The sequence below is a fragment of the Pelecanus crispus genome, chromosome 16 (assembly GCF_030463565.1).
Source record: "Pelecanus crispus isolate bPelCri1 chromosome 16, bPelCri1.pri, whole genome shotgun sequence".
Taxonomy (NCBI): Eukaryota; Metazoa; Chordata; class Aves; order Pelecaniformes; family Pelecanidae; genus Pelecanus; species Pelecanus crispus.
Window position 1 is genome coordinate 6,922,546 of NC_134658.1, and position 27,872 is coordinate 6,950,417.

General features: G+C 61.0%; 1 protein-coding gene across 1 annotated transcript in view; it reads right to left on the reverse strand.

Moving 5' to 3' along the window:
• MACF1 (microtubule actin crosslinking factor 1) overlaps positions 1 to 12,174 on the reverse strand; it is a 120,742-nt gene extending 108,568 nt beyond the window's left edge. The window contains 4 exon segments of the mRNA XM_075722022.1: positions 1,516 to 1,620; positions 2,562 to 2,651; positions 3,836 to 3,897; positions 12,072 to 12,174. Of these exon segments, the coding sequence (XP_075578137.1) occupies positions 1,516 to 1,620; positions 2,562 to 2,651; positions 3,836 to 3,897; positions 12,072 to 12,174 (360 nt within the window).
• Positions 12,175 to 27,872: the final 15,698 nt, after the last annotated feature.

The following is a 27,872-nucleotide window of genomic DNA, read 5'->3' on the forward strand; positions in this document are numbered from 1 at the left end:
GCACGATCTTGCTGAAACAGGGCAAAAAGTCCACAGTGGGGCACGGAGGCGGGAAGACCCTGAGATCTCGACCTCCTCTGAGTGCTGCGAGACCCCAGGGGTCTGCACCCAGCTCTGAGCATGGCTGCAGGCAGCAGGCAGGATTGGCTCAGCCTCTAGATCCCGGGGCAGGATCTCACCCATCCCATGGTCAGCCAGACGAGCTGGGAAGAGGGCTCAGCAAAGAGATTCACCCGAGCGGGTACAGAGTCTGACCCATCCAGGCGGAAGCAGAGCAGGACTGCTCCGCAGCAGGACGTGAGGACCTGGGCAGGGACCGGCCGCGGGTCCCCACTGATGGCGGAGAAACCCCGACCTCAGCACCAGCCCCTGCAGACCCGGCTCGGCTCCTCACGCACGCGGGCAGGGGCTGCTGCTCCAGGTAGCAGCTCTGAACCCTTGGGAAGGGGAGAAATGAGATGCCCTGGGCTGTGCTCATTGCCACTGCTGCAGGCGGGGGATTTTCTGAGGTACCCATGGGATTTTCCGAGGTACCCATGGGTTGAGCCGTGGCCCGGGGAAGGAGCCGGGGAAGGGCTGGGCGCGCAGCTCCGACCTCCGCACGAGAGCCCGGCCAGCCAGTATGGGATGCTGGGTCCGCTCCGAATCGGTAGGACGGGGAGGATCAACGCCCAAACCCTGATCTGGGCTTCAGTAGGAAGTGTCACCAGGGTGCTCTGACCCGCGAGGACAGCCCGAGTCCTCTGAGTCACCTTCCTTCCCCAGCCCAAAGGGGAAGAGCCATCCCTGCAAGGGGAACATCTCCAGGGCTGCGGGGAACCGGAGCCTGGCTCTTCCTGCGCTGCTCCGGGAGGGAGGCGACCCCGTGCGCAAGGGAATCGTCACCCAGAGCAAGGGGGCTGGAAAACACACCTTCTCTCGCACCCCAGCGAGGTTTTGGGGTCCAGCCCCTTCGGGGTAACCCTCAGCCGGGGCCAGGCCGTGCTCACTCCCACCTCCACTCACATGCACGGGGCTGCCGGTCGCAGCCCGGCCCCCACGGTGGCACCAGCCCCGCGAGAAGGTGCCCGTGCCCAGCGCCTGTCCATGCAGTGCGAGGTGAGCAGCCGTCACCGCAGCCCCCGAGGGGGGCCCGGCCGGGAGCAGCGTGCAGGACCCGTCCCTGTCCCCGCCCGCCCCGTGGAGGGGACACATGCTGTCACACCAGGTGGGTGGCGTGCCCTGACTGCAGGCCGACACTGCAATGCACGTGCAGATAATCCAGTTAACGTCAACGCAGCCCGCTAACGAGGACCGTGGCATCGGGTGCCTCTCGGCTCTTACGGCTTCCCCTCCGCAGAGCCTCGCTCAGGGCGACCACCCTGGGCGAGTTGGGTGGGTTTCATCAAAAACCCCGGCTAAAACCGAAGAGCGGGGAAGGTCAGAGCCCCCAGCGACGCTGGGCTGCACTGGACTATCTGACGGCACTCCAGTGTCTGCCATGGATTTGCTGCGGCCGGGGCCGACTCAACCTACTTCTTCATCATCATCATCTTCCTCCTCACGCTCTTCGCTGCTTGCACGGCACCAGGCCGGCGCTCTCACCAGGCGAAGGCTCCTCTGAGCTGGCGGCTCTATTTGCTAACAAGGACGGGAGGGACAGCGGCGATGGGAGGGTGACACAACAGGGAGACAGAATGGAAACCAAAATGCAACACCCAGGTAAAAGGAAAAACAAAAGAGCGGGGATGAAGGCAGCTGGATCTCCGGCACACCCCGGGCTCGAGCATGGAAATGTTCCCCCTGGCTTTGAAAGCGGAAGCGAAGAGAAGGAAGCTGTCTGGATCACAAATAGCTCGATCCAATTTCTCAGCCCCCACAAGAACTGATTTGGCATCTTGGGAGGGTAACAGAGGGAGTTAGGAGATCTTTGCCCAAATCCTATTTTAGGGGAAAACTAAAATAATTCCTGCTGTGCTACCCTGTTGCAGCAATCAGGATCTTCCCAGAGCTGAGTGAATGTGTCAGTCTGAGAAGGAGGAGGAGGAGGAGGAAGGAAGGGGACTCTACGATGCTCAAGATGCAGGAAGAGATTTGCACGCCACCAACTGCTACAACTCCAGCTTGTGAGGAGCCAAGCACAGGGCAGGAGCAAGGAGCATGCCCTCTGCCAAATCTGAGCTAAACTGCTGGGCACGCTGTCACAGAAACACTTTTAGTCAAAGCCACTATTATCCGTTATTTTAAATATGGAGACAAATCTAGAAGATGAAGGCGTGTAAGCCCTCACAAAAAGAGGGCTCTACCCAGGGCACCGTAAGCCAGCGGCTTTAATCACACGCTTTGGTGGTATCCAAGAGACCAGCCTGGGGAACACAGGTTTGAGTGAAAATAAATAATATAATAACAATAATAGTAAATAATAATAGTAATAATAATAAAAGAAACGACATCAGACTTTTGAAAACAAGACTACGGCATAAGAAATGACAGCTGATGGTTGGGAGCGGAGGGGAGCAGGGGGAGGACGGAGGGGGGCTCGGGGCGGGCAGCAGCGTCGCTGCCCGGCCGTGGGCACTTACCAGCTTCACTCCCGACAGCACCTCCAGGAGGGAGATGAGGTTGTGGCCATCTCGCAAGTCTTCGTAGAGGTCGTTGATGTGCTTGCGCACCTGCGGAGAGCCGGGGAGGAAAAAGCCATCAGATCCACGCGCCTCCTGCGCTCTCCCGCTGTTTGCAAGAGCGCGGGAGGAAGGCAGCGGCGTCTGCAAGCAGACGTCTCCCTCCAAGCCGCGTGCATTTCAAATGGTTATTCCAGAATTACCGTTAAGGAAGGCAGCCTCCCGTTTCCCAAATGACCTGGCAGAAGCTGCTGCCAGTTTTACGCACGAAATCAAACCGTTAAACCATCCGTACTCCAAGCAATCCCGTAATATTGCACTCAGACCTCTGCAGAAAGGGTAGCTCAGTCCTGAAGCGGTGGTTTAATGGCTTACGCTACCTTACAGCGTCTCCCAGAACACGGCACCTAGCTTCCACCTGAGAGCCAGGAGGGTTCTGTGGGGCAGCGTGGCTGCGAGGGCAGGCTGAGCGCACGCAGCCTCCGTACCCGCTCTCCCCCCAGACCCCCAGACCTTGCCCCAGGGTTTTACTCAGCTGGGAAACCCCAGATGTTTCCCCTCAGCAGCCTCAAGATTTTTCTTTTTTCCCTCCTTTGTAAGATTTAGAAAGTAGCATAAGCTTGGTGCAGAGGTTTGCAAAGCTGGCAGGAAAATACAGCTGTGACACTTAATGCCCAAATGACTTTTATTTTTTTTCCCAGATGGAGAACTAATTAGAAAACACCTGGCATTAACCAAGAAAAGCAGGAGGTACCTTGCGGTGCGATGCTAATCCCGCTTAGCTACCTACGGCTGCAAGCATCTCCCTTCACATACATTGGGGCTCCTCTCCGCAGCAGCATCCCCCGAAAGATAAAAAAGCCCCTTTGCCCTGGCAAGGGGGGATGAGGAGGGAGCAGCCCCATGGCGGGATCCCCTCCTGCCCGCAGCCCTAAGTGGGAGGACGCACAAGCCTTGAGCAAGGACTGCGCGCTGCGGAGACGAATGCAATAAAAAGGGCTGTGTGGTGATGTTACAGTGCCCTCCAAAGGCACCGGCACATTTCCACCACAAGCATCTCTGCTCTCAGTATAGACGCGTATGAACGCTCAAATCCAATGCAAAAATTCCCAGACAAAAAAAAAAAAAAGTTTTAAAAAAAAATTTTAAAAAGGCATTTATCTGCCAGTCCTGAGCCAGAATGGACAGACAGACAGTCATTTAACTGGCTTTATAATAAAATATGTGACTCTTACCTTCATCAAGTGTTTATTGACCCATTTAGTGAAGGTTTTCTTTTGGACTCTGTCCCGTTCATCTGTCAAAAGAAGACAAAGGCAGCTCTTGGTCAGTGTTTCTCATGCAGAAACTCAAATAACTTTGAAATGAGGGGAAGAGACAGAGGAATCGCCGCGGGTGCCAGGACCGCCGGACGGATCCTGCGCCCGCGCAGGGGAACAGAGGCTGCTTATTCACGGGCGAGTGCGGGACGGGGCCGTTCACGCGGCTCCGACGTCTCGCTCGGGCAGGGAGGCAGGAGCATAGAATCATAGAATCATCTAGGTTGGAAAAGACCTTTAAGATCATCCAGTCCAACCATTAACCTACACTACCAAGCCCACTCTAGACTAATCAAGGGTAGACCAGACTAAACCATATCCCGAAGTGCCACATCTACCCGTTTTTTAAACGCCTCCAGGGATGGTGACTCCACCACCTCTCTGGGCAGCCTGTTCCAATGCCTGACCACCCTTTCCGTAAAGAAATTTTTCCTAATTTCCAGTCTAAACCTCCCCTGGCGCAGCTTAAGCCCATAAGCATCCGCACAGCTAGAACAAAACACGCTGCGCTTTGGGGGGAGAATAGAGTTACTCGAATAAAAGCAGCGTGGATGATTGCGAAGGGTATAGCTCCAGCTGGCAGCGGCAACTGAACCCCCAAATTGTGTCCCCCCAGCCGGGACCCCCACAATTCCTCGTCCCCCCTGAAGGGACGGAGTGCAGGGAGGGAGGTGGGATTTGCCCAAGACCCCCACTTTAGGAGGGTGTCCCCCTCCCCTGCCCGCTCCCGGAAGGCTTTAACGCATTATATTAACCCCCCAGATGTCCCGGAACAGGCCTCTGCCGGGCACTAGCAGCGTGTGCAATTAGCAGCTTATTCTGTCGCTGTATTTTTGGTTCATTGGATTGTCAGGATTTAATGTTTATTTCTGTCCCGCGGCTCAGCCGAGGGCGCCCTGGCCGGACGCTGGGAGCTCCGGCGGGACAGGGGGACAACGTGGGTCCCATCTCCCGGGGGTCCCAGTCCCCACGGAGCAGCAGGAGCGGCCACCAGCCCCGTGGGGTGACAGGACGGGAGATTCGGGGTGATGCCAAGCAGCAATGTGGGATGGGGGAGCTGTCGGCAGGCTTTGCCCTGCCTGTTCTCAGTGCAAAAAATAATATCACGTGAAAAAAACAAAGGCGAACAAGGCAAAAGGAGAGGATAGGAGATGGGGCCACACCGCTGGAGGGTCCCGCGGGGCGCAGGGCAGGTCCTGCTCAGCCCCCACCTCCCCATGCCCGGGCAGCAAGGAAGGCCCAGGGCAATCCCGGCAGCCAGTCCCACGCCAAACGGGATCGCCTGGTTCCAAGATCATCTCAGAGGAAAGAGAGCGCCTCAGTACCGGCCCGCAGCACGCAACCCCAAGCTCCTGAGCGCTGCCCCGTCCAGCCCAGGGGTCCCTGGGATACAGTGGGAAAGGCTGAGTCCCGCTATCCCAAGACACCCCTTTGACATGTGGTGGCCTTCTACGACGGGGTTACAGCGCTGGTGGATGAGGGAAGAGCAACTGACGTCATCTACCTGGACTTGGGCAAAGCATTTCACGCTGTCCCGCACGACATCCTTGTCTCTAAATTGGGAGACATGGATTTGACGGGTGGACCACTCGGTGGATAAGGAATTGGATGGATGGCCACGCTCAAAGAGTTGCGGTCAACAGCTCGACGTCCCAGTGGAGGCCGGTGACGAGTGGCGTTCCTCAGGGGTCGGTATGGGGACCAGCGCTGTTGAACACCTTTGTCGGCGACATGGACAGGGGCATCGAGCGCACCCTCAGCAAGTTTGCCGACAACACCAAGCTGTGCGGTGCGGTCGACACGCTGGAGGGAAGGGATGCCACCCAGAGAGACCTCGACAGGCTCGAGAGGTGGGCCCGTGCGAACCTCATGAAGTTCAACAAGGCCAAGTGCAAGGTCCTGCACATGGGTCGGGGCAATCCCAAGCCCAATACAGGCTGGGCGGAGAAGGGATTGAGAGCAGCCCTGAGGAGAAGGACTTGGGGGTGTTGGCTGAGGAGAAGCTCAAGATGACCCGGCAATGTGCGCTTGCAGCCCAGAAAGCCAACTGCATCCTGGGCTGCATCAAAAGAAGCGTGATGGCAGGTCAAGGGAGGCCATTCTGCCCCTCTGCTCCACCACCCACCGCGCCCAGCTCTGGGGCCCCCAGCAGAAGAAGGACATGGACCTGTTGGAGCGAGTCCAGAGGAGGGCACGAAGATGATCCGAGGGCTGGAGCCCCTCTCCTATGAAGACAGGCCGAGAGAGTTGGGGTTGTTCAGCCTGGAGAAGAGAAGGCTGCGGGCAGACCGCACAGCAGCCCTCCAGTACCCGAAGGGGGCCCACAAGAAAGCTGGAGAGGGACTTTTTACAAGGGCGTGTAGTGATAGCACAAGGGGTAATGGCTTTAAACTGAAAGAGGGTAGATTTAGATTAGATATAAGGAAGAAATTCTTCACTATGGGGTGGTGAGGCACTGGCACAGGTTGCCCAGAGAAGCTGTGGATGCCCCATCCCTGGAAGTGTTCAAGGCCAGGTTGGACGGGGCTTTGAGCAGCCTGGTCTAGTGGAAGGTGTCCCTGCCCATGGCAGGGGGCTGGAACAAGATGATCTCTAAGGCCCCTTCCAACCCAAACCGTTCTATGATTCCATGACATCATGGTCCACCAGGCAGAAGCACCCCTTGCCTTCATTTTAAGCCAAAAATCAAGAAAAGGGAGAAAACCAGCATCTCTCAGCCTGAGCTCCCCAGCTACGCTGCACGTCCTGCCCAGGTGGCCCCACGTCCCCCTTCCCAGGGTGGGGGGACACTAGGGGGGGGTCCCTGCACCAGCCAGGCAGCCACAGCCCCAAGTGCCCTCGGGAAAACCTCCCCACGTCTCAATCCACGCAGATTTGAAAGCACCATCTAACATCCCTCCTCCTCCTCATCCACCCCACAGCTTCCCCCATCTGAAAGCACCGCAGTAAAACACGCGGCACGCCGCTGGCACAGCACCTCCCCTGCGTCCCGCTCCATCCCCCGGCCAAGGCACGTAACCATGTGCCGAAAACTATCCACCGGTTGAACTACGTCTGCCCTCGCTCCCTGCCCTGCCGGGCTCCGGCCTCGGCATGGCTTCCCGGGACAATGTGGCCAAGCCACGGAGCTGTCACCCGGCACCGCTGGCCACCACCTGCAATAGGAAGCTGCGTCATCCCCATGTGTTTTTAGGGACCTTTCCTTCACCCGACCTCCCCAGAGTCACGGTGCTGGGTCCCTGCCCAACTCTGGCGTTAATTCGGGGCGGATAAAGCCCGATCCGTACCCCGGCCACGGCGCAACGCCGGCAGCATGGTGGGGGCTGCCTGCAAGCTGGGAAAGAGGGAGCAGCAAGTACTAACCCATGCAGCACATCCGGCACACCAGGCAGGCGCTCAGCCGCCTCTCCTCCCCGGAGAGATGCCGCCTCTCCATCGCCCGAGCCCGGGATGGGAAGCACTGGGTCCCGGCAAAGTGGTGGCTGCCTCCCGGCTCCTGGGGAAGGGTCTTCTGGCAGCAGCACCCACTCACCGACCTTGGCCCCGGCGGGTGCGGGTGGGTGACTTCTCAGCAGCAGCTCCTCCCACCGCATCACTTCCTACACCCGCTGCCCCGGCACGGGCACCAGCCGTTCCTCCTCCGGGGCATCGCCGCAAACCCTGCCACAACGCCAACGGCCGCTTCGCCCGCGCTTCCCCTGCTCCTCGCGCTCCTCTGGGCGCTCCCAGCCGAGGGTGCCGCTGGCGCGGCAGCTCTGTGCCAGCAAAATCCTCACCGTCCCGCTGTCCCGACGACCGGCAAAGCTGCTCGGGAAGCTCCCAGCGAGGAAGGGGAGAAATGCTCCCTCCTGCAAGCGAGCAAGAGGCGGTGCAGAGTGCGGTGCAGCGCGTGGCGAAGCTCCCAGCGGCAGCAGCAGCAAGGCGGCGGGCTGGGGGCGCAGACGCAGGCTCGCCCCGCGGAGCTGGGCACTGCCCCGCTGGCAGGCTCTCGGCTTGTTTTTCCTTGTCTTGTTTTCCAGTTAATTGCACTGGGGACAGGAGGGACAATGCTGGGCTGTTCTCCCTGCTCCCGCCTGTCCGCCTGCAGCTTCTTCCCAAATCATTTGCCGGGTCCGAAATGCTGGAGCTGGGACCCAGCCGCAGCTGCGCTCGGCACGCAGGGGAGATAACAGGGGCCTCCTTATCACCACCTCTCTTCCTTTTCTTCTAAATATAATCCCTCTGCAGACCTTCTGCTCGCAGGAGCCCCACCGCCCCGGCCAGGAGAGCCGGGCTGCTGCCGGGCGAAGGTGAGAGCGTGTCCCCAGGCATCGCAGGGAGCACACGGGGACGGGGGCACATCACCCAGTCCCACACAGAAGGTCTGCACAGAGGCACCTCCAACGCCGGATCCGGGGGGTGCCCGTGGGCCAGCAGCTCCTTGGCACGCTCCCTCTTCCCATCTCCTGCAGAAATGGGGCTTTTTTCCTTCCCTTTTTTTTTTTTTTTTTGCCCTGTTTCACCACCTTTGGGTGGTTCCTGGGCTCTAACCAGATTACACTTCCCCACCCTGCGCCCGTGCTATCGTTTGAGCTAATAATAATGCCCAGTTACTGCTTACTAACAATATTAAGGCATTGCAAGCTTATCTCTCCCTGCCTAATCTTTTCCAGTCACCCTGATAAGCAACTTGTCGCAACGCCCCCACGCTCATCCTCTCCCTTGTCTAGCAGGGCTTCGCTGGCCCCAGCCACGGAGAACCACCCTGCCACCAGCCAGGGACAGCGAGCAGAGGCGATGGCCCGGGCAGCAGGCAGGCGGGCAGCAGGCAGGGCACAGCCAGAGGGAAGATTACAGCGGTTAGAGAAAATCTGCACCACTCCAAAGACAAGCCAGCAGCTGACTGCGGAGCCTCACGTCCCCTCACGCACGGGACATGGGACAAAGGCTGGTGGCAGTGACGCAGGGAACGCTGCCGGCAAATGGAGACCCTGCTGCCAGCACCAGGGAAAACCACAGCCCTCAACTGAGCGCACCCACGTGCCACGCATCCATTCGATGGCTTGCAGCGCCACCGATGCTATCGGAGCCGCATGGATGCTTCCAGCTGGGAAGTGCTTTCGTGTTCCTGCTTTCCCAAGACAGGCGAGACTCGCACAGAGGCAAAAACCTGGACAAGGCAGGCAACAACCCAGCCTGAGCCCAGCTGAGCCACAGCCATGCCATCCCTGTCCCCATCGCTGCCCAGGGCGCAAGGACCACTGCAGGACAGCCTGGGCGCGCTCCGAGACCTGGCCCGGCTGCTCCCTGGAGCAAGCGAGGAGCAGGGTTCAGCTGCCCTCATCTCAGCTGCCCTCATCTCAGCTGCCCTCATCTCAGCTGCCCTCATATCAGGCTCAAACCTCTGCAGCACCACACACGCTGTTTAATTCCCTCCCCACCTCCTCTCCCCCCATTGCACATCAGAGCGCCGTCCACTGCATCCCCAGAAACGGGGATCCCAAAGGCACCGGGGCACCGCCTGCTCTCCCCCACAGCAGTGCGAATCCTCCACGGAGGGGCCAGAAGCAGCAAGGACCAAGAAGCAGAGGCAACTGCCCGAGGGGGAGATGGGTTTTGGGGTTTTCCCCTGCTACCAGTCCCCCAAGTGAACCCAGCTAGCGAGTGGGAGCGGGGAAAACCATCCTGCCCCATAGCTCGTTTCCAGCACCCCAAAACTGGGGGCATCAGCTGAGTGTGGAAAGACAAACTCCCCCTCACCGTCCCGTCGGACCCCAGGGCCCCCAGGCACTTGCCATCATCACGGCGAGGGAGCCCACAGGGTGCTGGAGACACTCCCACCATCACCCCAACACCCTGCACAGACATTTCCCCGCGGCAGCCTCCGTCCTGGCAGCCCGCCTGGCCCCAGCAGCTCCCAACACGCCCGGCCGGGAGCTGCCGCTCCCCCCAGGATCTCTCCTCCATCATCGCCGGCCTCGCTCGCTGTCAGACTCCATCACCATTCACCTCCTCCTGCCTCGGGCTGCTGCTGTGAGAGCCCGGGCCCAGCCCCAGGTGCCGGCGGGACAAAGGGTGCCCGGCACCCTCCCTAACCCTAACCCCGGCCAGGCACCCTCCGTCCCGCTGGCGCCTGGCGCTGGGACCGGGCTCCCCGGTGCTCCCCCAGGACAGCCCTTTGCCATCCTCGGGATGGCAAAAAAAACGGGGTTTCGGTGTCCCCCACCGGCTCCTTCAGCCTCTCCTGCTGGAATAAAGCCTGGAAGCGGCTCCTGAGCTTTCTGCTCCTGCTCATTAATTCCCACTAAAGCTGAAGGAATATGGGAGATGTCAGACAGGGCACTGCGCTGGATGAGCTCGCAGAGATCTTGGCGACATCTCCGAGCCCACGGTCAGCGTGAAAGCAGCTCTGTGCCTTAAACAGCCAGAGCCAGCCTTTGGGTGAAGGAGGGGTTTGTAATGTCTAAGTGTCTAGAAACAAATTTTGAAAGCGTTGAAACCCATCGCTTTCACTTTGAACTCCTTTGAGGCAAGCAAAGAATGGGAATCCACTTTTTTTTTTTTTTTTTTTTTTAAAGGTGGTACTTTTAAGATGGGGAATATGCAGAAAATCTGGCTGGCTGAGGAGCACAAGGTATTTAAAACGTGCTGGCTGCCAACTCGCAGGCTGACATAATCCATCATGACAGCAGAGCCGACTGGGCAGGATTTACGGAGCCTTTCGAAACAGGGAGAGGAAACAGCGCCTGATTCAGCCTGGAAGAATGCACAAGAGATACCTGCGGTGGAAAACTATCCAGCACCCAGACATTTAATAAGGGAGACACCTGAGAAGCGGTGATGCGAAGGAGACCCGGGTGGATGCTCGGCAGAGCTGGATGAGCATGGTTACTTCTACAACAAAGCCTGCTGCAAGATGACCCTCGTCTTCGGGGATGCTGCGCCCATGGGGTGGGTATTACCTGACCTTTACTGGGAAGGAGTGATGAAAGAAAAGAGATATTGCATATACTTGCCGCTTGCAACACTTGCACCAGGATTTTTTCCAAAAGGAACAGATTTTTGTAGGGTGTAGCAGCGGGTCGGCGCAGTACGGGGGTAAGGAGCGGGGAGGAGACTGGTGCTGGGAAGTGGCCAGGAGGTCCCTAGATGGAGCGGAGCACAACACTGCCCGGACACCGAGATTAATTAAGCGGCCAGGGGACGGCGGGTCAACAGGAGGAATTGCAGCAAGGCTGGGTTTGGTGGGTAACAGGGCACATTTCTGCACATTTGTGCAACTGGGTCTCAATATCTCTCTCCCAGCTGTTTTGGGGGACGAAGGAAGAAGGGTATCCCACAAGCAATATCTTGGGACAAGTCCCTGCGTGCTGCCCAGGCTCCGTGGTCCCGCTCCTTCGTGTGGAGAAAGTGAAAAAAAAGGGGGAATCGGTCACGGACACGGGGAAAAGGCCCCGTGTGGAAGCACAGCAGAGAACAAGCCCTGCTGGGGGAAAAAAAAAAAAAAAAAAAAAAAAAAAGAGGGAAGAATCAAAACAAACAAATCCCAGGAGGAAGAGGTCAGGACGGAGAAGGAGCTACTGAGTCCTTGTCCGGGGCCCGGAGCTATCGCCCGTCCGTAGAGCGAATCCTCGCCCTCCTCAGGCGGTGGTCATGTGCAAGCCCTATTTTGGGAAACTGAGGCAGGGTCAGCCCCAGCTGCTCAGCGAGCCGGGAGGAGCTCCCAGGGCTGCGTCTTGCCGCTGCTGCTGCCGGCGGTTAACCGGGACGCTGCTGTCACGGCGAGGGGTGGGAGGGACGCCTGCCTGCGCCGGGGCAGGAGCCGGCAGGCAGAACACCAGCCACGTGTCGCAGGCTTGTTCCCAGACAAAAAGCAGCTTCGTCCCCAGCGAGACACCCCCATCCCAGCCGCTCCCACCCCCCCACATGCGCCAGGAACGGGTGGCGAGACCAAATTTAGGCACCCAAGCCTCTGCCCCCCCCCACCCCCCCAAAGGGGACCAAGGATGCCGTGGCAGGAAGATCCCCACCACCGCGTCCTCCTCCCCAACAGCCACGTCCGTCCCTGCCCACGCCGCTGCCACGGCTCTCGGGGAGGGAGAACAATCCGCGACCCTCACCAGCGGCACGCCGGCCATCTTAGTGCCTCTCCCCCCGCGGGGGCTGCCCCTACCTTCTCTGCTCCGGCTCCTCCAGTACAGGACGCCGGCGATGCCCAGGACGTGGCTCAGGACAAAGGCGGCGGGCGGCAGATAGGAACTCTCCGAAAGAGGCATCGTCCCCTACTCCCAGCCCGCTATCCCGAGCGCGGCTCCAAGTTTCTTTCTCCAGAAGTTGCCGCTGTCAGAGCCCGGCATCGCTGGGAGGCTGAGAGGACCGGGGAGGGGGGGCCGAGCCGCTGCCTGCAGAAACTTCCGAAACTTCCTGCCTGCGCCTCTGCCTCCAGCTGGCTGCGCCGGCGGAGCTGGCAGGGCTCAGGGACAGCCAGTGTCGCCGGGACGGGGCCAGGGAGATTTGGGAGCTTGGGGGGGGGGCGGGTGGAGGGAGAAAGCGAGCGTCAGCCCGGCTCAAACAGCTTTCCTCGGCATTCACGCGGCCAAACTTCGTCCCCCCCCTGCTCTGGGGAGAGAGACGTCATCTCCTCAATTTCCATTCCCAGCCCCACTGGAAGGTCGGCTGCGGCTCCAGCGGCCGCGGCGAGGGGGGATCGGCGGGAGCAGCTGCCACGCCGGCATCACCGCAACGCCCCACGCTTCGTGGGGGGCTCGGAAGCAGCACGAAATCTTGCCCCCCCACACAGCGGGTGGTGGCCGGCAGCCCGGCCTGGCGTCCCCTGCCCGCAGACTGCCCGGCGATGCCAACACACCGAGGGCAGCCGGGATGGAGCGGGGAGCGGCTGGGAGACGCAGGCAGCACTTCAGTAGCGTTCGAGCGGCAGCAGGCAGCTGCGTGCTGGGGGCTTGGTACCCCAGGCTGGACCCAGCGCCGGTTCGCTCACGGGAAACCCTCTGCCCAGCAAGGGGGGCAAAAGCAAAGGCGAGCAAATTTGGGCTTCTGGGAGTCGGGTACCCTGAGCGCATTTCCCTCGCCCTCCCTGGGTGCCCAGACATAAATGTATTAACTGCCGGGACACCCCCAGAGCCCACGGGGAAATACCCACAAAAGATGCTCTAACACGAAAGGCAAAGGTTCCTCCACCTCCCGTCCCTTCCTGCAGCCTGGCGCCCCTAACCCTAACCCTAACCACAACCACCATCACATCGCGCACGGTGAGACTTTGCCGCCCACCCCCGTTTATTAACCGTTAGCGCCGTGCTTGGCGTTACTCTGGGAGTTTCACTTCTTCTCAGAACCGTTTCTGGCAGAGCTACAGAAACGGCACAGGGAAGCCGAGAGCGGCAAGCCCTGCCGCGGCACAGCCTTACATCCCCTGGCCCGTTTGCCGTTGTAACCGCAAGCAAACCGGGTGGAGAGGCTCCTGACAACGCCTGTTTTGCTTTCAGAGCCCATCATGTGGCGGGTCCCTCCGCCAGCTCCCGGGGGAAGAAACTTGCTCTTAGATAGAAAGCCCGGGGCTGCAGACCTGCGAAACCTCAGCCCGGCTCCGGCTTTGCTGACGGAGAGAGCCAGGAGCCCAGACCCACGCGTGGCCAGCGCCGGCCCGGCCACCATCCAGCAGAATCATAGAATCATCGAATCGTTTAGGTTGGAAAAGACCTTTAAGATCATCCAGTCCAACCATTAACCTACACTACCAAGTCCACACTAAACCAATCAAGGGTAGACCAGACTAAACCATGTCCCCAAGTGCCACCTCTGCCCGTTTTTTGAACACTTCCAGGGATGGGGACTCCCCCACCTCTCTGGGCAGCCTCTTCCAATGCTTGACTGCCCTTTCCGTGAAGAAATTTTTCCAAATATCCAATCTAAACCTCCCCTGGAGCAGCTTGAGCCCATTTCCTCTCGTCCTAACCTGCTCCGCAGCGTGGGATGGTGAAACCATGCAAGGCCCGGGCTGTCACCTGGATGCAAGCAGAGATTTAAATTGCATTTATAACCCCTGAGCAGCTCCCCAAACCCAAGAGCCGCAAACCGGCTAGGCCCACCCAGAAAACCATACTGAGCAAAACTTGACAGACCCAGACGTCGCACCGCTCCACGGGGGACCCGCGCCACCCGCAACCTCCTACCGCTGTTCAGGCGAATGAGACGGGCAATAGGAAATACAGAGGATTTACCGCAGGGGCTCCAGCCAGACAAGCCTTCGGGCAACAGAAACTCTTTAAAGATCTATATAAATATGTGTAATCATATAGAAATATATTTTTAATATATATAAACAATCTATATAAATAATGTATATTTATATATATATAAATACATCCCTCCCCTGCACCAGAACACCCCAGGGACACCAGTGGTTCCCCATTTCATCCCACTCGGGTTAATGCCGGTCCCCCCCTTTCCCTTCCGCGCTCCCCTTGTCGGCGCACGCTCGGCACAAGCCCACCCGGCCGCCTCTCGCCGCTGCAGGAAGCCGATAACGGCTGCAGCCCAGCCAAGCGGCAGGAGCCGGCAGAGCCGGGGTGCGGTGGGTTTCGGGGTGAGGCGCCGGGGCTCGGGGGGCCGCCCAGCCCCGGATGCAGCCACCGGCCCCCCCCCCGCTTGCCCGGGGGAGCAGCCCGAGGCCACCCCCCCACCCACCCTGGAAACCGCCCCGCACACCCCAAACACAAACAGCTCATTTTAGCTCCTCGCAAGGCGGCTTTTTCAGCTTTGAACTTCGCCTCGGCCCGGAAAGGAAAGGGGCGGGGAGAGGACACGCATCTCCCGCCTGCGCAGGAATTTGGGGAACGGAGAGGCCGTGCCCCCGCGCAGGGGGGTCCCCACCTTGCAGCTCACCCCCCTATTCCACAGGGTGCCCCGCGCAGCGTTTTGCAGCCCCGTGTGGCACCCGAAATGGTGTCACCCCCATCGCTGCCCCTGCTCCCCACCCAGTGCCCTGCCTGGGTTTTAGGGCACCCCACGGGAGGGCTCTGGGGACGCGGGGTGCCCTGGCTCCCCCCTCGCTCCGGCCGTGCCTCTCGCCTGGAGCTGAGTCACCCCTGGCTCCGGCCAAGCATTTTGTGTCCAGGGCCGATCCCCCCCCCGCCATGCGCCTTCCCGGTGAGTAATGCTCAGCCGACACGGCCCTGCCGCGGCTGCCGGCTCCGGCATCTCCTTATATGACTGGGGAAGCTGCCCGGCAGCGGCGCACGGGAGCCGGGCACAGCCCACGCTTCCCCGGCACCGCTCAGGGCACGGAGGCACCCCGGCATCGGGGTGGGTGATGCTGCAAGGATGCTCCTCCAGCTCCCAGGTGCCGTGACCTCCCGGGAGGCAGCCAAGACCCCATGGCCTCCGGCCAGGGACGAGCATCCCGCCCCGGGAGGTGGCAGCCAGGTGGCACTGTCGAAACGCCGAAGCGGGCATCACGGGATGGTGCTGGGGATGGTGGCCAGAGCCGGCAGCACCATACCTGGGTGAAGCATCTCTCCAGGGCTCTGCCTGCACCCCCCTGTGCCCCGGGCAGGCGGGGGTGCTTGCCAGTGCCCCCCAGCCAAGGCCACCAAAGTCCCCCCCATCACCCGCAGCGGGCACCACTGGACATGGAAGCAGGCACGAGCGCACCGAGGGATCCCGTGGGGTTTCACAGAGGGGTTCTCTGCCCCAAATGGGGAGTGGGGTCACCCCAAACCAGGCAGAGGACACCCCGCTCCCCATGGTGGGGAAAAGGGCTTGTCCGGCAGTGGTGCTGAGCACGCACAAACTCGTGACTGCCGTACAGGGCCCAGGTTTCCTGCCACACTTCCTCTGCGACGCTTTCCCCTTTCTGTTGTTTTTTCCTCCTTTCTGGGAGCTTTGAGGGCAAATTTCGGTCACTTATGGCAACAGCTGAGAATTGTCACGGAGGGAAAGGAATCTCCGAGTTCCTGGATCCGGGACGCCCCAGGTAAATTGCAGTAAATCGCAGACACGCGTCACCCGCTGCTCCCCGACACGGCTCCAGGGGCAGATCCCGCTCCAGAGCGGGGCGAGGAGCCCGGCTTGGCTCTGGTGCCTGCGGGGACTGGATGGGGGGCACAGCGCTCGAGCAAAGCCACCGCACCCCTAACCCCGAGCCGGGGGACCAAGCGCGTGCCCCACACCGGTGCTCGGCCGAGGTCGCTTCTCCCCGGACCGTGGCTTTTCCCCCCCGCAAAACCCAGAGCTTGGCTAAACCCGCGGCATCACGCCCTTCTCGCGAGCAACTGCAAACGCTGCTGCGGACAGCCAAGACAGCTCAGCAAGACGCAGCCCCGGCTGCCGAGCGCATCTGCACGTGCCGGCGCAGCTCCTCCTGCAAGCACGGGCAGGGCCCTGCCGGGGCGCGGGGGCTCGCTCCACCCTGCCCGCGGCGCCAGGAGCCATGGGAAAGGAAAGCAAGAACAAAGATGACATTTCTTGTGAACCGGGCTATTAAAAACAAGGTGGAACAAGGCAGGTCGCAGCTCCCGGCGCTGCCCGGTACATCGCCATGGGACGAGCTCCTCCACTTTGTATTTAAAAAAAAACCAAACCCCTCTCCTCCTGCGGTGAATCACCCGCCCGTGCATGTGCGGGCAGAGCCGCCGATCCCCTCGCCATCCGGCGGGCCCCGACGCCAGGCCCTGCCCGCACGCCTCCGGCTCCTGGCAGAGTGGGCGCATTCCCCACATTTCCTTCTGGTTTTCGTCATCCCGGAGCGGCCGTGGCCCCGCCAGGAGGGATGGGGACAAGTCAGGAGGGTCCCATGTCAGCCCCTCGGCATCACCACTGAATGCCAGGACTGCGAAAGGTCTGGAAAAATTGGGACTACAAAACCTCCCGGGCAGCAATGCTCCTCATTGCCCTGGAAAAACCAACCTCCCGAACGCTGTTTTGCGCAAATCGGGGTTTTGGCCCGGGAGAAGCGTATGCGCAAGGGCTGAGGGTCCAAGTGCCCCATCGTCACCCTCCGTGTTTGCGCAGGGAACCGAGGGGTCTTGAGCTGGGCTTCACCCGCAACGACCAGGGCAGCCCCATCCCGCCCAGGGTTCAGGGGCTGTTCTGCACCGGCCTCCCCCGGACCAGCACCTGCACCGAGAGGGCAGCACAAGTGAATATTTAACTGGAAATCTCTCGGCAGAGGAGCTGCCTGCGCTGCCAAAGGTTGGCTGGATGCGGCAAAGCAAGGAGAGAGGGAAGGGGGCTGCACGGGGGGAGCCTCGGACCGCCCCCGCTGCCATCAGTGGTAAAATCTGAGCTCCGAGGAACCGCAGAAAGGAAGCGCTGATGATAAGAGCGGAGATGTTCCCCTTTCCAGCAGACGTCTGGGCACCAAAATAAGAAATCTATCTTAAAAAAAGAAAAAGGCTTCCCTTCCCACAGCAGAGCTGCCGCCCTGCAGCCAGTGCTGCTTTGTGGCGGCGGGGGGGACGCTGGCCAGGACCCCGAGGACCACCTCACTGCTGGGAGATGGAGGCGGAGGGCAGAGATAAGATGGTTCGAGGTAAGGCTGGAAACAAACATCATTCCTGCTGGTTTTCATTCAGCAAAGCAAACAGCCGAGCTGGACTGCCACCTGCCCACAGCTTAATCATTCCCCAGCCATTAACTCACGCTCCCGGGCAGGAGTAGTGGAAATCCCCCAGCACGCCAGCACTTACGGGGTCTACGGGAATGTGACATCCAAACTGGGGCCGTCCAACAGGACCGACCCACATGGGATGGATGGAGCCAACAGGAGGACCCAAGGCCTCATGAAACTCCGAAAGGACCCAAAAGCAGACCACTCCCCTTCACAGCACTAGCGGGGAGGTGCGCTCGCCGGGATCCCGCAGCTCCTGCGGGAAGGAGAGCAGCTGGCATCCCCAGGACACCGGCACGGAGCTCCAGCCCCCTTTCCTTGGTGGGGTTTGCTTTTTGGTGCCCCAGATTCAGCGCCTCTCCCCAGAGTGTCCATAGGCATCAGCGCTGCCGGCCCAGCTGCCCGCAGCACAGGCAGGTTGCATTCCCTCCACGCGTCCCCCAGAGTGACCCGAGACCCCCCCCCTCCCACAACACGGACCCCAGCAGATCCTTGCACCCAGCCGGTGGCTTTGCTGAACCACGTGCACGCAACGCTATCCTAGACACGTCTCATTCAGACCCTCTCCAACACTGCCCAGGCTTTTTAACCCTCCCTCTCGGCAGGAAACCAAGCGCGTCACGCTGAAGAGGTAGCGAGGGTGATCTCACCGCTTCTTTCGCAGCGCTAAAATCCTCCACCAATCCACCCGCCTGCCCAGATGACTGCTGAGGCCGTTGGGTTTTTGCTGATGCAGCCGTTCAGGCATAATTTCATCGCTTCCCGCTTCTCAGAAGCCTCCCCTGGTTTGTCACCCCTCCGAGGACGCTGGCGGGGAGCCATACCGCGCTTGCTCATTAAACGATGCATGAAACTCGCGGCCACGCACCCCAGGCTCTGGGAAAGCACCAAACCCCTCTGAGGCGGCATCGACTCGGCAGTATCGCCCTGCAAGGAGCAGGCAGGAGGGAGCAGGGGATGGGGACAGGCAACGGCTGGGTACCGGGGCACAGCTAAAAGCTGCACGTTGGGAGGCAGACAGCCAAGTGGGGAGGGCAGCTCTCGATGCACATGGAGCTGCCGGGTGAAAGGGAGGAGGTGAAGCCGGTGCCGGAGGCGAGGAGAATGGGGATGCACAGCGGGAGAAACGGCAAAGGTCTCCCGGCAGAAAACACTCCGGCTTTTTGGGAGTGAGCAACATCACCCAAGCTCTGGGCGTGGAGGGAGGCTTGCTCGCACACCCATGTGCAAGAGGACACACACGTCTGCACGCTTTCCCAGGGGCCTGTGCTGACACGGCGAGGTGGCACCTTTCCCAAGCCGGGGGAGGAGGAGGAAGGCGATGCCATCTCCAGGTCCCTCCCTGCCCCTACGGCCGCAGGGACAATGCCGCACACCTCCACAGACCATTGTCCCTGCGGCTGGGTGAACACCCATCCGTAATTCCCAGCACGCCCCGCCGGCACCTCGGCAAAACCCAACCAAAATAAAAACACCAAATAAAACCCCACCGCAAGATTTGATGGAAGCCCCAGCGAAAGCGAGTAGCAGAGCCCCGTGCCGGAGAGCAGCCCAAGCCCTGGCCGCATCCTGCGCCGGCTCCCGCTGCCTGCACAGGGGCTGAGCACCAGTAAACGCCCCAAGTCCTGGAAAAATCCCCCAAATGAAGTCCCAGGTCCTAGCCCCTCTCGGAGGAGCCAGATCCCGTGGCAGGGCAGCCGGCTGGGGTGTGGAGCTGCACCTCGGCACAGCCAAGCCCCGGGGGGACTGCGGGGAGCCAGGTCGGAGCCACAGCGGTGGGAGCATCGTCGCCGCTCAAGGCCAAGCTTTGCACTTCCCACAGCAGCGGCTTAAGGAGCAGGAAAGCCGGGGGGCGGAGGGATCGCCGGCATCAAAACTCCTTTTCTACCGGCTAACAAAAGGCCCGGTGTCTTCGCAAAGAGGCTTGTTATTCCAACGCCAACCAAAGGCTGCTTGGCAGCGGGAGAAATAGGAAAACGTTAGGCTAGTGGGAACTGGCTGCGCTTTGTTTGGGGTGCGCTTGGGCGCCGTGTTTGCACAGGCCCCACGCAGCAGCTCGCGACGCGTGGGGGGGTGTCAGGGCCGGGCTCCCCCCGACCGGGCTGCCCGGGCATGGCCCCGCCGACAGCCCCTGGCTCCGGACCCCCTCGCCCCGCTCCCTGCAAATAGCGATGCAAAACGGCAAGAGAAAAGGCAAGGGGAGCGTGCAGCCCAAGCTGCCGGTAGGAAGCCGCGTCCCCCCCTTTGGCTGCCTTCAACCCCCCAGCTGCGCCCCACAAAGCAGCCCAGGGCTTGACCGGCCTCACCACGCTGCAAAGACGAGGACGACTGGGGGGACCTGCAACCCCCCAGCCTGCCTGGGACAGGAGATGTGCAAAGCCCCATCTTAGAAATGGAGGTCGAAGAGAAGGAAGAAGCCGATTCTCTCATTTTCCCCTGCAAATGCAGGGCGGGCAGGCAACCTTGAGCCCTAATCTCATTAGGTGTCCCAAACTAAGCAGTGTGAAACCTGATTAGTGCCGTGCGGGAGGCGGGCAAAGGGGCGGCAGCCCTCTCCGCCAGCCAGCCCCAGCACCCTTCGACCGAAGATGGGGGGTCCCGACCCCCTGAGGAAGCCAGGGCTGGGGAGCAGGGCACCCAGAGCTCCCTCCCACGGCGCCCTGCACCCGCCTGGGATGTGGGTGAGGCCCTGGTCCTTCCACACTTGCTCGCCCGGAGCATGAACGCTCCCGGGAATCACGCCCATGGGCTCAGCTGGGGCTTTACCCATGGCTGCGCCCTGCTCTGGAGTGACGCTTCATCCCAGCTGCTGCCCCCGGCTCCCGACCGGGCCGGCTTTGGTGTGCAGCAGCAGAGAAGAATTTGGGATTAAAAAAACCCAAACAAATCAAACAGGGGAAGGCAGGAGCCTGAAACCTCTGTTCCCTAGAGACCCACTCTCCCGCAGAGAAACTTAATCCCCATTAAAAAACAAATGAAATAATCCAGTTGCTAACATTGCTCCGCCTGCTTCGTTCAAGCACCAGCACAGCACCAGATCTGCTGGATCCCACCAGCCTGCCCCAAGCCCGTCAGATGCTCTCAGGAGGGCTCGGTTGGACCTTTCTGGAGCAAAAACCATCTCTGGCACCGCGAGGCTGTGGTGGGAGAGCTGTAAATCACCGGAGATCCTCAGCTAAGGCACGGCCCATGAGTCTGCCCGGCCAGCCGTGCTCCCCAGGGGGCACCTCACGGGGCGGCTGTGACGGAGGAGAGGCACCCACCCTTCCCCGGGAGCACCCGGCCGCGTCCTCCTCCCCATGCGCGGGAGACGGGGCCGGGAGAACCATGTGCCGGAGGAACCGAAACCCACTGGGGCCTCCGCCTGCGGTGGCCAGGGCAGATGGTGGCCCTGGATCTCTTATCGCACCCGGCCACCTTGGGCAGCCCCGGCCTGGGCTGCTCCTCGGGGAAGCCATCACATGATGGGATGAAAGCAAGCGGCGACGCGACGCAGCACCGCTCCGGCACCAGCCCCGCTGTACACACCAGGGCAGGATGCTGCTCCTGCCTCCTGCTCCGATCCCCTCCCAGCACGTTATATCTAAAAACCCCTCTTTTTTAATATCAGAAACCCAGCAGAGCTGGGCACGTGTGTGCTGTGGAGGCGGTAGGAACAAGTATGAACCCACTCGTGGCTGCCTGACCACGGGGAAAATCTGAGCCCGGTTCCCCTGGGGAAAGCATGTGGCAGCAACAAGGTCAGATGAAGCCAGGAGATTAACCGGCATGCACAGGAGAAGGCCGAGACGATGCTGGATTTTATCTGGCTGCCAAGTAAAACAACAAACTCCTCAGAAAGTGAAACCAGACATCCTTGTGCCACCGGTAAAATTAACCCGGCAATAAATTTGTAATCAAATGGCTTTCCTGAGCTGAGCCCAAGGCTCTCGTCACTTCGGGGCCGCGACAGATGCGGCCCCAGGAAAGCTGAGATGGCGACGGTGCGGAAAGGCCGGGTGACCCCGAACCCCCGGGGCAGCGGCTGTTGGGGCAGGGTCCGTCCCGGAGCAGCATCCTTTGTCCCTGGCACGGAGGCAGGGATCCGGTAGAGCCTCCCAGATGAATAGCAGCCGGAGGGCGCAGGGGACCGGGATGCTCTCCAAGCCCTTCACCCCGAGCTGGCGGGGCTGACGGCGATGGATGCTGGCACCGCGCCGGGGGTCAGGGGCCTGGACTTACACGCACAGGCATTTACATATGAAATGCTCCCAGCTCCAATATCCGCTGCCTCCACCTCCCTGGGGAGATGAATAGAGATGGGGGGGAGACAGGGAGGTAGGGGAAAAGAAACCTCTCCAGCAATAAAACCTCCCTTTCCCCCAGCTTTGTCCAGCCCCACGGCTCAAGGGCAGGCTGGCTGGGGCTGCTTTCAGCACTGAAGAGCACACTTAGCTACACCGCAAACGCCAAACCACAACAGCAAGGAGCACGGCACAGCCATTTCCACGCTGGCAGGCACGGCAGAGCTAACTGTAACCACCCACAAAGGCGGGCACCCCTTCTGCGCTCGGATGCACCGGGAAGCACCCCAGCGGTGCGAAAGGGGTGGCTGTGCCCGCTCAAAGGCCGCCTCGCCTCCCCCAAGCATCCCCTGCCCTTTCCCTGCCTCCCCTGCCCACGACATGGTTTCCTCCGTCTCCCTGCCTGCACCGCTTTCTGCATTAAAGCCACAAAGGGTTGCGGTAAACACGGCTGGTGACAGCCAGCAAGTCAGCATCACTCAGGCTAGAGGCAGCAAAACAGACCAAAAAGTGCAGATTTGGCTTCCTGGGGACTCACCACCCCTGTTTTCACGTTCCCGTTACAGGCTGGCAAGAGCGGAGAGAGAAAGTGCCGCGAGCGCCGGGATGCAGGAGCCAGCGCAGGCAGCCAGCGCAGGCAGCCAGCGCTGCCGGCAGGGCTCTGGGCAGCACCTGGAGAGGGGAAGGCTGCCAGATCAGCTCCTGCAACCAGTCACCTTGTAAACGCTATTAATAATGTCATCTCGGCTCCTCGGCACCTCATTCTCGCAGGCAGGAGAGGAATTTGCCGAGCTGCAGCTGGAGACGGGGCCCGAAACTCCCCACACGAGCGCAGATGCTTTAGCAGTGGCCCCAAAACACGGAGGCGGGTCATGGGTACCCAAGTCCAGCACCCATCCGTGCTCCGGCTGCCGGGGGGCTGCAGACGGGGGGACGAGCACGGCATCGGGACGGAGCCGGCCACCGGCCACCGGCACGGCACGCGGCGACCGGAGGCTACTTTTACATTGATTCCCAGTGCCAGCTGCAGCAAGGCTCAGGAAAAATTTATGATGGACACCACGCCAGCAGAAGAAAGTGAATTATATTTCTCCCGGACACGATAACTCAGGGCAGCTGTCAGCCGCAGAGCTGTGGGATTAACCCTTCACGTCAGCCCCGGCAGCAGCACGGGAGGGTGGGGAGGCTGCCAGCCTGACTGGTGACAACTCCCTTGGCTCCCTGCTAAATTAAACATTGAATTGATTCACCTTTGTTATACAGCGGGATCAGCTGGTAAAGCCCAGCCGAGCCGAGGCAGTGCTGTAAAAAGGGGCAAGCCAATAAGAGCGTTTTTAGATGACAGGCGATGGCATCCTGGGTGCCTTCTGCTTTCCCCTCTGCCTTCCTTCTAGCAGGCGAATCCCAAAAGCTGTCTGCAAGCAAGATGAGGCTGGCTGGGAGTCCTGGAGCAAAAAGCTCCTCTGACAACAGGGAGGGGAAAAAAATAAATAAATAAATAAAATAAAGGGGGAAAAAGCAAAGGAAGCATTCCCTCCTGCTGTTGCTGGAGTGCCAGGTAAACCGAGCCGCTCTCCGGCTGCCCCTGCGCCCGCAGCCCGGGCTCGCTGCTGGCTGCAGCGGGGACAGTGGCTGCCGGCCTCCAGCCACCTGCCAGGGCCAGCCCAGCACGATCGCGTGTCGCTGCCGGCTCTCCCGGGACAGCCTGCGAGGCAGGAGAGGGCAGAGCATCGGGGAAGAGTTTTAGAAAGGGGGGGGAAAAAAAAACCCAAAACAATCTGCACCCGGGTGCCACCGTGCACCCACGACCAGCGGTACCCACACCATGGCCGGCAGGATCCACGCAAGCGAAAACACCCTCACTGGAGCCGGATCAGCCCCTGACCCGCAGGCTGATTCCCTGATTCCCAGCAGCTGGCTCCATTCCCTTTAGCAGGATTTTGAGCTCAATTTCTTTGCCATTTGTTACTTGCAAAGCAGCTTCCCCTGCCTCCCCGCATTACTTACGGGGCTGCGTTAGCCGCTGCCCCAGCGCTCGCTTTGTGTCCAGACACACCGCTGGAAATCCAAATAAAAGACAAAAGAGGGAAGTGAAGCAGAGAGCAGAGCCATGGAAAGCACCACCCCTCCCGGCTGCCTCCATGGGAAGCCGGCGACTCCGCGGCATCCCCGGGGGACTCGATTTGCCTCAATCCGCGATCGATGGCAGATGGTCGGGCTCTGCTGGAGCCCTCGGAGGAGGCGACGCCGGCGCGGCTCAGCCTCTCTCCGTGCTGCACATCCGCACCGCGGAGGGTGAGAAATACCTTTCAGGGTGCCAAGTCCATCCAGGAACTTCTTGTACTTCTCCGAGTTCATTTTCCAGTCGAGCCCACCCCGCTCCTCAGCTGGGCGGCATCGGGGCACCCACGAGCCCCAGCTGCCGTCACCAGCTCGGCCGCCCCGCTGGCTTCGCCACCGTGGCCCTTTGACCACCCGCAAGCCTGGCTGCAGCACGGCCCTCACGTTTCCTTATTTGATGAAGCGCATTAAAACCTCCCATGGCCGAGGCCACCCCCCTTTTTGCAAATGAGCCCAGAGCTACCAGCAAGTGCCCGGCACCATCAGGGCTCCCGGCATCCCTCACCCCCGCCCCTCCGCACCGGAGGTTTCAGGGATTGTATGTCCTGGGGGATATTTCCAGCAAGGAGCACGTTCGAGGGAATTGGGAGGGGAAGGAAAAAACCCAACAGGCTTTCAGACTGGCAGGCAGAAGACGGGGAAAACGCAGTCAGTGGGCAGAGCGCAGGGTCCCTGTCCTCATGGGACGGCAATAAAGCCACCCTGGTGACTTGGCCACCAGCCTGGGAGAAGCCACCAGAAAAACCCCTTCAAGCACCGGGAAAAAGGGCCAGGTGAGACCCAGGAGCAGGTGGGGGTCTGGTCCCTCCTGCCTTTGCCCCCCCGGCACCAGCAGCGAGGCGCTTACAAAGCCAAAAAGGAGATTTACTCGTTTTAAAGGAGTATTTGGCAGCAGGACCAGCCCAGCATGATCCGAGGGATCCGAGCGCCCGCCCCACTCATCGCTGCCCTTCAGCAGGACTGGTGTCCACTGGGTATGTCCCAGGACTTCTGTCAAATCAAATAATAAATAATAATATCATCATCATCATCAGAGGTGTTGAAATGTGCTTGTCATGGAGGCAGATCACGCTCTCCCTGCATCACCCCACTGTCTCTACAATAAGATCGCAGCAGATTGAGCAAGACCCACCGCTGCGCAGGATCTGCCCACCTGGGCTTCGGCACAGCCGGCATCTCCCAGCAGAGCCATCCTGGCACACCCGCGCGGTGTTTGAGCTTCTCCGGAGGGAGACGAGAGAAACCAGAGCGAGGATGTGCTGCAGGAGCCAAATCACCCCCCAGAAACCAGGGGCGGCAGCTCCCCACGTCTCGCCGGGGTGAGGAGATTCCCCTCATCCGCAGGTACCGGCACACGGCTCCCCGGCTCCTTCACGGCGTGCTGGGGGAGCGGATCACCCATTCCCAAAGCAGGCAGCATCCCACGGCAATGCCCCACGTTATCCACAAAAACGTTAATAAAACCAGTTTGCACATCCAAGCGACCCGGGGGGGGGAGGCACAGGGCCCCGCTCCTGTGCAGCTCTGCGGACAGACGGACACCTCTCTGGGGACAGACGTGCACCGGGCGTATCGCTTTCCTTCGCGAGCAGAGCAAACCCCGCGGGCCAGTTGCCGCTTGTGCCCCCGACAGCTGTCTGCCTGGGAACCGGGGAGCCAAAACCGCTCCGGGAGCTCGGAGGGGGAAGCAGGGGCAGGTGGTGAGGTGCCCCCCCGCAGCCCCCCGGGCTCCGATTACACCGGGGCCTCTGCACCGCCCGCACCCACCGCCGGGCTCGGCTGGGATGGAGGTGACACCCAAAGGACCCGCTGCCACCGAAGGGAGATGCCTGGGCGGCGGGGACGTGCGGGTCCAGAGCAGCCGGAGTGGGCGCCTGTCCATCCCGGCGAGATGGAGCCGATCCGGTCACCGGCGAGCGGCTGCAGGGAACAGCCCGGCTGTGCCGGCCTCCACCGAGGATTCACACACAGGGGCAGAGCTGGAGGCGCCTCGGTGGCAGCAGGCGGTGGCAGCCCCGGCCTGCCGGCACACCGCAGCCCGGCTGCGGCCACGGCATCGCGGGGCTGCTCCTGCAGACATCCCCTCGTGCCTGCCGGCAGAGCCGGGAGCAGAATAAAGTTGTTGCGAGAAGCCAAGTTGTCACCACTAAAAATAGCACAATGGAATTTTCCTCTAAAGAAAAAAAAACCAAAGAAAAAAGGAAAAAAAAAAAAACCACCCTGCTTCTTGCTGACAAAGGGGCTGCGAGAAGGAACGAGGAACAGCCCCGTGGAGGGGACGTGGGGGACACCATCTCCTTCCCCTCCATCATCCCCGTGCCAGGAGCCGGCCTCGCGCCGGCACGGAGAGCAGAGCCCAGTGCGGGGGAGCGAGCAGTGCTGCCAACATCCCCGATTTATTTATCTCCATCCTCCCCTTCCCAGCAAAGGGGAGAGACCAGGCACCACAGGGACAGCCACCGGACACGGCGAGCAGCCAGCTGCTCCGAAATTACAGCAGCAGGAGGGAGACGCAACTGCCTCGGGCAAATCCTGGCCCCCCAGCACCCCGGCTCTCCCCACAGCACCCACCATGGCTTTATACCTCCAGGGTGATAGGGGTAACCCCACACTTGTGGGGGGTCCGGTGCCTCCCTCCTGCTCCGCTCCCTAACGCTCCATCTAACAGCAAAGCAGGGCAGCGGTGCGGGACGGCAGCTCGACACCCGCCGGGCCCCCCAAACCCCACAGCGATGGGGAGAAGGGCACTTCCCTCCTCCCATCCCAGCGGGGCTAAGGGGAAGCAGGTCTGACGCCGCCAGACCCCATCCACATCCCAGCTCCCTCTCCCTGCCGGAACGCCAGGAATTCCCAGAGCAGGGAGGATCGCTCCAGCTGGCTCCATCGGCGCACCGGGGCCGGGGGGAGCCCCCAGCTCCCGGGACGGCCACCACGCACCCGGCCGGCTGAGGAATCCCAGCATCTCCCAGCCCGGCAACTGCCCTCCGCAGCAAGAATGAGAAGCATCCCAAACAGCTGGCGAGGATGAAATGTCTCCACGTGCAGCGTCTGGAGCCGCCTGCAATAAAACCTCCTGCGCCATGGCTGTCCCCACCGCCCTCGCCCCGGGGCAGTGCCCCACGGGGGGGGTTTGCTCCCCGATGCGCACACGAGCCGGGGGGACAGCGGGGGACCACAGTGTCCTTCCCCACCATCGCCAGCAGCGGGCAGAGGCCGTTCACACCGTGCCAAGGACGCTGCCAGGGCCAGGGCACAGACCCGTGACCCACGGCAGCTGCGGGAGCAAGCCTGGGGTGCGGGACGTGCTTATTTTAGGAGAGCCTCGCGGGCAGGGCTGCACCGTCGCTGCTCCAGCGAGCCCCCAGCGGGGACACGGCGATGGCCACGGCCACACCAGTTGTCCCCAGCATCACTCGTAGCGATCCTTTTATCAACTGGTACTGGAACCAGGGGGTGGTGCAGGGGCTGCTAATTCATGCTAATTAGCTGGCGGGGCAGCCGCCTGCAGCACGCGCAGTGCAGGACCGCCGGGCTGGGAAGACGGCCTGGCCCTGCTCCGCTCGGAAAGGAGTCGCTCCCGCCGGACAGTTTTACCAGGACGGCTCTTGTAGCAAAACTGCCCAAGGTCAACGCGAATCTCATTGCCGCGGGAGCCCTTGTATACAGTTTCCTGCGGGGAAAAATAAGCTGCTGGCAAAAGCACTTCTGAAAGGCCGCCATGGACCTGAATAGCGATTAATAAAAACCAGGACAGAAGTTACACCCTTATTTGACACGACCAGAAGTCAGCACAAATGTCCCACTGGGACCGAAGCAGAGGTGCAGCTCCATGGCCACACAGGAGTGGGGCGGCCGGCCGGGAGGCAGCAAGGGCAGAGCAAGGGTTTGGGAGCAGCACGGGGCAGAGCCGGCTCCGGCCCCAGCCGTGCCAGGACTCTGCCCT